Source organism: Danio aesculapii, chromosome 7 (assembly GCF_903798145.1).
Source record: "Danio aesculapii chromosome 7, fDanAes4.1, whole genome shotgun sequence".
NCBI classification, from domain to species: Eukaryota; Metazoa; Chordata; class Actinopteri; order Cypriniformes; family Danionidae; genus Danio; species Danio aesculapii.
Genome location: NC_079441.1, coordinates 31,818,856 through 31,831,001, shown reverse-complemented (window position 1 = coordinate 31,831,001; position 12,146 = coordinate 31,818,856). Strand labels below are relative to the sequence as shown.

General features: G+C 37.1%; 1 protein-coding gene across 2 annotated transcripts in view; it reads left to right on the top strand.

Annotated features, from left to right (window-relative positions):
* The first annotated feature begins 1,679 nt into the window (after positions 1–1,679).
* Positions 1,680–12,146, top strand: part of itga11a (integrin, alpha 11a) — an 80,578-nt gene continuing 70,111 nt past the window's right edge. For both annotated transcript variants that reach the window (XM_056461641.1, XM_056461643.1), the window contains exon 1: positions 1,680–1,841. In XM_056461641.1, the coding sequence (XP_056317616.1) occupies positions 1,790–1,841 (52 nt within the window). In that variant the 5' untranslated portion in view covers positions 1,680–1,789. The remainder of the gene's footprint in view (positions 1,842–12,146) is intronic.

Below are 12,146 nucleotides of genomic sequence, written 5' to 3'. Positions count from 1 at the left end.
GCTTAGTAATAAGTGTAATTCCTGCATGCAGCCAGCCAACTACTAACTACATTTCTAGCAAATCATGGCCTTCTGAATGATATTATTAACTAGATTAACGCACCAAAAATGGGAAAACCTCGAGCATGCAGTGCAAACTTCATTACTGAATGTGATAGTTTTCTGGAATAAAATCCCTGTTTACACCAAAGATGGTTACTATAGCGATGACTGTATTAACAATGCACAATAATTAAATGAATGTGCTTTAACTTTAAATTAAAAATCAGTATTGTTATTGACCTTTGTGTGCACAGCCTTTAAAAGGATAGTTCACCCAAAATTGAAATATCTGTCATTATTTATACTCACCCTTCACATATAACAAACCAGTTTGCGTTTCTTTTTTCTGTTGAACACAAAAAAGAAGTGATTTTGATAAATGGAAACCTGCAGCCATTGACTTCCATAGTATTTGTTTTTCATACTATGGGTGGTTACACATGGTTGCAGCTTTCTATCATTTTTCATCTACAACTTATGTCTTGGGGCACGAGGGCTCTGTGGTTAGCACTGTTGCCTTACAGCAAGAAGGTTACTGGGTTGAGTCCCAGCTGGGCCAGTTGGCATTTTGGTGTGGACTTTGCATATTCTCTCCGTGTTCGCATGGGTTTCCTCCAGGTGCTCCGGTTTTCCCCACAATTTAAAGACATGTGGTATAGATGAATTGAATAAACTAAATTGGCCGTATGAGTGTGTGAATGAGAGTGTATGGGTGTTTTGCAGTACTGGCTTGCAGCTGGAAGGGCATCTTCTGCGTAGAATATATACTGTAATAGTTGTCAGTCCATTCCGCTGTTGCAACCTCTGAAATAGAAACTAAGCCGAAGGAAAATGAATGAATGAAAATACTGTATGTTCTTTAAATATCTTCCTCTCTCTTCAACAGAAAAATGAACTCACAAAATTTTGGAAACACTGGAGGGTGAGTAAATGAATATTTTGTGGTGAAATATGCCTTTAAGTCTGACAGTTGTGTTGTGAAGTATATAAACAGGATATTTATACATGTGTTTGGTAGTTTAAGTGTAAGATTACATTTACACTGCATGTTCATTTTGAGCAAAAACTAAGCAACAGTGGTTTTGACATTTTCAAGGTCAAGTTGAAATGGAGGTGGGCCATATTTCACTATTAGAGCAGCCAGAACGTCAGTATTAGTCATTATATAATCTGTAATTATATGCTTGGGTAGCGTGGTTTGGACGGTGTCTGAGGTTCTGCTGTGAGTTTGTCAGTGGGCTTTATATGGTAACTTGCAGCTACAGCATGTTAACCACAAATCTCGGCATCAATCAACTTGGAGGGCATCTTCTCCGAAAGTATGCAGCTTAAACTGCATGTTAAGCGAATTACAAAATTACGGAAGATCACTTTTTGCCATAGAGGTGATGTACAGTGATCCCTAAAACCTGAATTTCCATATTCATCAGAAAGCATTTAGCAATGAGCTCATAAGAAAGTGACCCAAACTCCAGTGTAGATGGACAGACAAACAGACGAAGGGAGGAAGTAAGAGAGAGAGAAAGAAAAAGAGAAAAGATCTGTCTGCTGGCTGAATGAGCACCTCCTTTTGGTTCGGCCACAGTCCCCTCCTCCCTGCTTCAGATATAGAGTGTTTTTAGGAGCACTAGAGTCAATCAGAGCCGGGTCTACAGGAGAGCGCACTGTCAGGATATTTCATCCTTCTGCACACACACACATACACCAACACACACATTTTCTTACGTTCTCCCTCTCCAACACACACATGGAGTACAACTGGATCCACCTCCTCTGGGTTTTCTGGAGCGTGATGCCAGGTGAGTGTGTTTTCTGTTGAAGTCATTTAAGAGAAGCGCTGATGCTACAGAACTAAATGAGATACTCTGCAAGTTGAGAGCTGAAGAAGTGCAATGGATTGTTTCCCAGTGTTCTGCATCTCCCGCGTCTTATTTTCCGATGTCAGGCGCTGTTACACTGACCTCCTGTGATAGATGGGGATGCTGAATTGGCTGAGGAACGCTTGGAGTTTACCCTTGCTCCAATTTCCATCCTAGCGCTTGCATACTTTGAAATGGAAGGAGATGTTATCAGAAATATATTGGGAGTTCATAGTTTCCTGTGTCTGGGAAAGATGTGGTGAGCAGCCAGATTAGAGCTCACTCGTGAAATGACACTCTTGACAGTATATTTAAGCGGCTCATGGCTGTCAAGGGACCCTCAGGAAATTTAAATTGAATTTGCATTCCTGTCCAGCCCTATCAAGTTATAGAACTTACTTTATTTTGTCAGTTTCTCCATGTAGTCTGCAAAACGATAAAGGTGATAAGTGAGAATATCAACAAATATTTTATTTTGATTGACTAAAGGAAGAGGAACTGCATGTGTAGTTGCTGATTGATCTTTAGTAGTGATGAGATTGCATGTGTGTCAGTATGTGCAAACATGTTTCTTTATTTAGTTTATTTGTTACTCATCTTGACCATATGCCAGTAAGCCATCTGTGACCCAGGCCAATTTTAATCAAGTCCAGCAATGTAAACAAAACACAAGTACAATGCCATAATATTACTGTCTGTTGTACTCCTTTCAGGCTGTCTCTGTTTATATTTAACATGATTTCTGCAATCACTTTGCTGCTGTATGTGACTAGAATTAGAAATTACTGATCAAATACATTTCTTCCCTTTTTATGGGTTTTTATTACCTATGGTTCCAATAATAGTTTGAACTTGGTTTATTTCAGACATGGTTTCAGGCATTCATATACATACTCACTCAATGCAAGTAATTTGCAGTCATTAGCCGGTATCTAGCTCTCTGCAACTCTCACATAGTCACCCACTGAAGCTAAGCAGGGCTGTGCCCGGTCAGTACCTGCATGGGAGACCACATGGGAAAGCTAGGTTGCTGCCGAAAGTTGTGTTAGTGAGGCCAGCAGTGGGGGGGGGGCTTAACCTGTGGTCTGTGTTGTTCCTAACTCCCCAGTATATCGATGGGGACTCAATACTGCTCAGTGAGCGCTGTCTTTTTTCCATTGAGACATAAAACCAAGGTCCTGACTCTCTGTGGTTGTTCAAAATCCCAGGATGTCTTTGGAAAAAGAGTAGGGGTTTAACCCAGGCTAAATTTTATTAATAATTTGAATCATCATATGATGTCATAAAGGGCGATGCGGTGGCGCAGTAGGTAGTGCTGTCGCCTCACAGCAAGAAGGTCGCTGGTTCGAGCCTCGGCTGGATAAGTTGGCGGTTCATTCCGCTGGGGCGACTCCAGATTAATAAAGGGACTAAGCCGCATAGAAAATTAATGAATGATGTCATAAGGTGGCACGGTGGCTCAGTGGTTAGCACTGTCGCCTCACAGCAAGAAGGTTGCCGCTTTGAGCCCCGGCTGGGTCAGTTGGCATTTCTGTGTGGAGTTTGCATGTTCTCCCCGCGTTCATGTGGGTTTCCTGCGGGTGCTCTGGTTTCCCCCACAGTCCTAAGACATGCGCTATAGGTGAATTGGGTTAACAAATTTGGCCGTAGTGTATGTGTGTTTCCCAGTACTGGCTTTGGCTGGAAGGGTATCCGCTGTGTAAAACATATGCTGAATAAGTTGGCGGTTCATTCCGCTGTGGTGACCCCAGATGAATAAAGGGACTAAGCCGAAGGAAAATGAATGAATAATGTCATAAACTGCATAAAATCCAAACCTGGAAAAACTCACAGATAATCATCTGTCAATCAATAAACAACGAACCGCTCCATAGCCCTCAGTCTTTCATGTAAGAGTGATTGAAGTTCATAACTGATCCAGATGTTACTCAGCAAAATGTACACTTTTAAACGTAGCATCTCAAAGATGAAATATTGAGCTACTTCTACAATACCTGGAGTTTTACTTTGGAACATATAATTATAGAATATGGTTGTTTTGCGTGGGTGAGGAGCTCCAGAGCTAATGAGTGATGCCTGGCTGTGGTGTAAATCAGTCTGCCGATGCCACGTGCCTCACGGTTAGTTTACTTTGGCCACAAAAGCAGTCGCAGGCCACCGGGCTCATCTCCTGCTACCCATCTCTCAGCAGCCCTTCAATGAGATTTCCAGACCACAGAGCTCACAGTTGGAGACTCAGCACGAAATGAGCAATGTCTGGTCATTTGCTCATGATCTGTGAGTGTAACCGAATGAATATCAATCCCTGGGGTGCAGCACATACAGTAAGAGCTCAAAGCCCAGGAGATCTTAAGCAGAGATGCATTTCAAAGCAAAATGTTTGAAAAGGTGCATGTGGAGTTTATTAAAAGCCAATCTGCTGGCCCATGATCCTCGCCAGTGGGCATCAGTGAGGCTCATTAGCATCGGGGCAGCTCCTCACGTAAATATTTGTGAAGGAGGGAAGGGATGACTGAGGGCTGAGCAGATGTTTAGAAGAGGATGTCTGTCACATGTGGCCTTGTACACAGCTGCATAGCTAACTAAGGCCTTGGTAATAAATCAGTGATGGTAATTTTCTTTGGTGGCATTGATGTGGGCTTTGGTTGTAATTTAGTTATGCCCTATGGTGCCACTGACACCCGCTTAAATGTTTTTTAGATATGTTTTGATTTTGATCGCAACCTGTTCAAGATTGTTGTGTCCAGACATGTGTTATGGGCTGTTTTTAGGGGACTGCAGCTGCAGATCAGGATTTAGCTGATGAAGAGACACATGGTTTGACATGTTCTTTTTTTGTAAGAACATACTATAAATATTTTTTTATATATATTATTTGTTGTGCTTGAGAAACTTCACATAAATCTATATATTTTTTTAATCAAATAAGTAAAAGTTTGTCTCCAAAAATTGTGCTATTGCCAAGTATTGCTTAATTTTTGGCAAAAGGATTTGGATTTTTTTGCTGATACTGATAACACTTTATGTTTGGATATTTATAACTAATATAAAGGCATTAAAATATGATCATTGATATACATTTCTAATTCTAAGCTATTAAAGACAAACTAATTTAGTGGATTTTATTTTTTTAACTGCAGAAAAAGGAAGCACATTTTAACCTGGTAGCAGCATGAATCACATAATTAAAATAAGCATCAGGATGTAGTACCTTTATTTGTGTAACCTTTTTGACCTTGTGTGCATTTGTACAATGCTCATATTTAATGTCAACATTTTTATCAGAGGATATTGATATATTTGTACTTCAGTTTCAGTGTTTTTGGAATGAAAATGAAAATGTGGTCAGCTCAAGGGTTTAATCATTTCTTTACCATAAATCAGACTATTCCAATAGTATTTACATTTTTAAAATATGAATTGAATACCAGTTAGATGATAGTGTGCGTAATATATTGAAATATGTTTAAAAGGTTTCTTATCTTGAAAGAAGTCAGCAATGACTTCTGGCCAGCAATGATGGCGGTTTAATTAATTTTCTGCCTTGATGACAAAACAAATGACAAGGAATGATGAGGAGTATTGCTACTCAAACCTGTACTAAAAAAGCATTGTTGTACACCTGTAATCAGACAATTATATTACATATAGGGCTGCATGATATTGGAATAATTAAACATTGCAATATTTTTTTATTCTGTGATCTATATGGCGATATAAAAACCATTTCACTATATGAGTTGAAAAACAGTTTGGAAAGAAATTATCATTTTAGATTGATTGGGATGATTTTGTTGGGGAGTGCATAAAATAGAACAAATACAAAACTGTATTCAGGTATACAGTAATTGAATAATCTAAATAATACTGCATAGTCTTCAATTCATAAACAAAATAATTACAATTAATCGTTATAAATTTTTCAAAGTTACAAACGGTACAATTTCTTATGCCTGGGTGCTTTTAAAACCCTCACACTATCACAGCCCTCAAAAAACACTTGCAAAATTATAAATTATAATCCAGACTATGCACTATCGATGCTGAAATGATACATTGTTCAGCCCTAATTACTTATATTAAATTATATTAATACTGGCACTTTTGCAATGCACATCATTTTCATATCATTTGACCTAAATTAAAGTCTGTGTGAAATTTAAATTTACAAAGATTATTTTGCAAGCGAATATTGCTATGCTTTAGGTGAACAATTAATATGTGCTTAATTAAGTTAATTCACTGAGAAAAGTTTGTTTTGGTAATCTTCAATTACAGTCTGACTTTGCATTTGATTTTAGTGTCGATCCTTCTCTTTGATCCATCAGTTTGATTCCTTAAGGCACAATATACTTAACCAATCTTACCTTTAGTTTGGTATGAGGGAATGATGCACAAAAAGAAAGCACCACCCCTACACAATAGTCTGTTTTAGTTGGAAGTACATCAACATACTGAAATAAAAGTCTCAGCAACCGGTTCCGGTTTATGCTGACTTTAACAAAGATATTCACCACAGACCTATAGCATTGGCGTGTGTTTAATGATGTATTATTTTAAAATTAACCTTAGGGGCAGGTTTTTTGTCATGGAATCATGGTATATTTCAGTTTTGGAATTCTATATACCAAATCGACTTTAAAATGTTGATATCGTGACAAAGCTGCATCCAGGTGCAACAGTTCAGGATACACCTGTGTACATGCAAATCCTTTTCATTGGGGTTCTGTCAAACTCTGGCAGATTGTTATAGTCTTTCCGATGCATGAACATTCTCATAGACTGGTGCTTCTCTGTCAGTATGACTGTGGTGTGGCTCCTGTAGCTTGATTGTGGTCCAAAAGCAGCGCAGGCCTGGCCTGCACACCGAACACAACCCCTTGCAGCCACTGTACTGAGGTTTATTTATCTGGGCAAAAGAATCCACACAGAGGAAACCCACACTATAGGACCTGCTGATATTACAGAGAATATTAAAGTGTCTGCCACGTTAGGCCTTTTAAATGGAAACTAGAATCTTTATGCTGCCCTCTTTTTCTCATTTCTTTTTTCTCTTCTTTTTTTACGTTTAAAGCTGTTCTCAGATGGTGTCTGGGACAGATTGGTTTCAGTAACAGACTGAATGCCTTCGATGTGTACTTAACCCAGACTGTGGCAGTGTATGTAGGGAAATGCATTTAAGAAAAAATACTTTATATTATCAGGATTCTCACTGGTGTTATTGGGTTTTTCTTCTTTACTGTTGAAATTATTGATATATTTAGATTCATTCATGAGCAAGGATCTCATTTTTATGATTGTTCATAAAAGAAGTAATCCAGGATAATATTTATGGAAGTTTCAGGATTTTTTCAGTGTTGCTATTTTGTACGTTTCCATATAAGTGAACTAAATGGTTCATATAAGCAGTTATATAAATTTCTGTCGGTAATTGTATGATTTTTTTGTTATTATTTTATTTATTATTATTATTATTATTATTATTATAATTATTATCTCCTTCAATTGAAGTCAGAATTATTGGCCCCTCTTTGAATATTTCCCAAATGATGTTTAACAGAGCAAGGAAATTTTCACAGTATGTCTGATAATAGTTTTTCTTCTGGAGAAAGTCTTATTTGTTTTATTTCAGCTAGAATAAAAGCAGTTTTCAAAGTTATTAGCCCCTTTAAGCTATATTTGTTTTCGATAGTCTACAGAACAAACCATCGTTGTACAATAACTTGCCTAATTACCCTAACCTGCCTAGTTAACCTACAGTAATTAACCTAGTTAAGCCTTTAAATTTCACTTTAAGCTCTATAGAAGTGTCTTGAAAAACATCTAGTAAAATATTATTTACTGTCATCATGAAAATTATAAAATAAATCAGTTATTAGAAATGAGTTATTAAAACTATTATGTTTAGAAATGTGCAGAAAAAATCTTCTCTCAATTAAACAGAAATTGGGGAAAATAATGATGAAGTGGGCTAATAATTCTGACTTCAACTGTATATAAACTTACATAATTGGTTATATGAATCATATAAGCAATTCACTTATATGGAAACTTAGAAAATAGCAAGATTGTACACTGTATACAGTATACAGTATATATAGGATCATTGAAAATATACGTATATAGGAATGTTGAAAGGTATAATTGTTTAAAAGACACACATTTTATCAGTATTTTCTGAAGGAAAAAAGCCTGATATTAGACAGCAGATCAGATTAGAGTAAGTCTGTCTGTGTGAATCAGGGGTCACGCTGAGTTTCTCTCTATAAGCCTTCATTGAAGTTCACAGTGGGACATGCAGTACTCCTGCTAAGAATAAAACGTTCGTGATTGGCAACTTCACTCTTGAACACCAATGACTGAAAATAAGGCTAAGAAAAACATGTGGTCCACATTAGTCCTTGTGCATTCTTGTGCCTGAGCAGATTGATGTGCAAAAATTCATTTACATCATCCCTAGCACTACAGTAGCTCGTCATAATTCATGCTTTTGTCTACAGACAGAGAACGTGGGAAACACTAAGAGCACTTCACTTCTCTTCCTCTCCCCTTCCACTAAGAGAAAGATCTCCTCATTTTATCCATCAATCCTCTGCAAGATATAATACGCTAAATGGAAACTACATCCCTGCATGAAGCAGACATTATACTTATCAGCATTGTCATCAGTAAACTATTTCATTTTCAACAGTGACAGCTGGAAAATATATTATTTTATTTTTTATAACTTTTCTTTAAAAGACTTTTAATTGAATCCAGAAGAGATGGATGTTTTTCCTCTGTTTTTTCCATTGGTACAAAGGCCAAAGTGGAGACAAGGAGACCTGCGGGCCACCAGAGACAGTCAGGCCTTTCATCAGATCCCATTGTAGGTTTTCTGCATCCTTGCCATTTTTTTGTCAAACGAATACATTCCTACACTTCAGTTTCAACGTGTGCAGGGTTATGACATCCATATGCTGTCGCTCAGAGTTCAGAGCAGAGATTAAAACTGTAATTCAGTGTAATTCTCAGATAAATTAACCATTGTGTTTATACTTGGATCAAAGCTTTAATATATTTTCCTCAGTTCAGCGCCTGCTTTGGGTTTATTTTAATAGCCATACTGATCTTTATGATGGGCTGCCATCACTTGAGGTTCTAACACAAGAAGGCCACATATGCAACAAGCAGTTGGTTTAAAAATATATCTGTAAATTTAAAAAATTAGATTGTATAATTTACAGATGGTAAATACAGCAGCGATGAATGGCTTCTAGATAGCGCTTCAAAAATGAATTCAAATATGCTTATACATATCTGGAAGAAAAAAAAATATTTATTGCAATATTCAATTAAATTCATCTTTATTTAGAGTTGAAGTCAGAATTATTAGCCCCCCTGAATTATTAGCGCCCCTGTTTATTTTTTTCCCCAATTTCTGTTTAACTGAGAAAATATTTTAAACATAATAGTTTTAATAACTCATTTCTAATAACTGATTTATTTTATCTTTGCCATGATGACAGTAAATAATATTTGACTGGATATTTTTTCAAGACACTTCTATACAGTTTAAAGGGACATTTAAAGGCTTAACTAGGTTAATTAGCTTAGCTAGGCTGTTAGGGTAATTAGGCAAGTTATTGTGTAATGATGGTTTGTTCTGTAGACTATCGAAAAAACAAGCCTAAAGGGGCTAATAATTTTGACTTTAAAATTGTGTTTAAATTAAAAAACTGCTTTTATTCTAGCTGAAATAAAACAAATAAAACTTTCTCCAGAAGAAAAAATATTATCAGACATACTGTGAAAATTTCCTTGCTCTGGTCAACATCATTTGAAAAATAATAATAATAATAATAATAATAATAAAAAAGAAATCAAAGTGGGGCTAATAATTCTGACTTCCAACTGTATATAGCACGTTTACAATGTAGATTGTGTCGAAGCAGCTTAACATACAGTAGAAGTTCTAGTAAATTGAAACTGTGTCATTCCAGTTTTCAGAGTTGAAGTTTAGTTTAGTTTAGTTTGGTTCAGTGTGATTTCAATTTGACTGCTGAAAGTCCAAACACAGAAGAACAAATCCATCAACGCGTAGCTCCACAAGACGCAAACCAAGCAAGCACAGCCTGGTCCAGTATTATGGATACCTTGGCATAATTTTTTCACAGATCTTGGATCGCATCAGCGGCACTGCATAATCTCTAGAGCAGGGCTATTCAATTGCCGGCCCGCGGGCCAAACCTGATCCCCGGAGCAATTTGTTTCGGCCCTCCAAATAGTGTGACCAAGACATCAAAAATAAATTTAGTTCAGTCGAAAAACAGTGATATGCATCTGTTCAATACAGCATGAGCTGCAGTGGAAGGCTGCGCAGAGCGTGAGTCACCTCACATTAATCGAGTGGTGTGGGCAGCTGAAAACATTTGAATATGTTTGTAGAAAAGGCCTTTTGAACAATGCACTGATATCGTTAATAGGGATGCAATGATTAGCCGATTTCACTATTAACCATGCTTTAATTCATTACGATTAATTAAACATAAAGGATTCTCAACGCCACGTTTCTGTTGCACGTAACAAATCTGCTGCAACTAAACAAAGTTATGTTAACTGTGTGCTAGTTTAAAGTTCCGAGCTTATACCGAGACTAATACACACGCACACCGGATTAACTATTGCAGCAGGCTGTTCACAAATTGCGTTTTTTCTGCACGCAAGTTCATTATTTCGCATGTGAGTAGTTCTAACAAAATGTTGGGTGCATTAAGACAGGAGGAGTGTGTTCTACAGGTGGTTTGTCAAGCCCACTCGCTTGCGTGGAGCACACTTATGAGTCATACTGTTACATACTGCAATATTGCAGAGAGATGTTGCCTGACTACTTTACTAAGGATCTGATTGCCCTAAAAGCATGATCGCCTCACAGCAAGAATGTCCATACACACTTTTTCACACACTACAAACAATTTAGCTTACCCAATTCACCTAAACCGCATGTGTTTGGACTTGTGGGGGAAACTGGAGCACCTGGAGGAACCCCATGCAAACACAGGGAGAATATGCAAACTCCACACAGAAACGCCAACTGACTCAGCTGAGGCTCGAACCAGTGACCTTCTTGCTGTGAGGTGAACGTGCTACCCACTGCGCCACCATGCAGCCCATGTTCATATATATGTTATAAAAATGTTCATTGTGACTGTGTGAATCTGAAGCTTCCTGAACGAGCTCTATAAGTCTTACTGTGTCTATCTTTGATTGACTGAGAGTCAGATCAGCTGATGTGATTGACAGCTTTATTGTTTAGTCTCATCCAGAATGAGGTCCAATAGTCTCTTGTTGACAGAGCTGGAGATTGTCAGGTCAAGTGCTGGAAATCGTGCTGTATGGACATGAGCATTAGACTGATTATGAAAGGGTTTCAGCAGAGGACCTCCGTGAAGGTGTTTGTTAATCCAGTGACTGAAGTCTTGCAGTCTCCAGGGGCCATCAGAACATAAGCAGAAGCCATACAGACATGTGATGTGTAAACAGAAACACCTTTGAACATTGATGGGGAAAATTCAAAATCTATTTATAGGTTATTTTCTATTTGAGAAGGATTTCTGGACCACATGTTTATGAACCCTCAAAAATACAGTTGTCGCAAACATAAATAATTTAATAAATGCACTGTTATAAGCATTGTTTACTCCAAAATTCTGTATAAAAGTCGTAAGTTGAATAGCTTGAGTTAAGTTTCAGTTTCAAAATAGCCTGTAAAAAATGATATGTTCAAATATAGATATTAGCCATTGGCCGGTATAAGTTTCTGATGGTATGATAACCTTGAATAAAAATATCACGGTTTCATGGTTTGACGGTATTGTGATTACTACTCCAATATATGCTCTTTTTAAATGTCTGGGTAAAAAACTTCAACTTTTTCCCCCTTTGAACACAAAATATTTTATTTTGAGAAACATTTATAATGTTTTAGAACAGTAAACATTTCAGGCTGAATAATTCAAATGAATTATTAACTACTTCTGTCTTCATTAGTGTAAAAAAACACAGATTTCTTTACAATTTCTGCTAGAGATATTGTTATCCTAAAAAACGAAACGAACCAAAAAAACATAAATAAAAAATCTAACATATACCATAGGAAAGGTATAGCAGAAAATGTTGCCGATTTTAAAATCTTGACTTTTCCAAACCGCGGTATACCTTGAAAACAGTTATCATCCCATGCCTAATATATAGAGATAGACATAT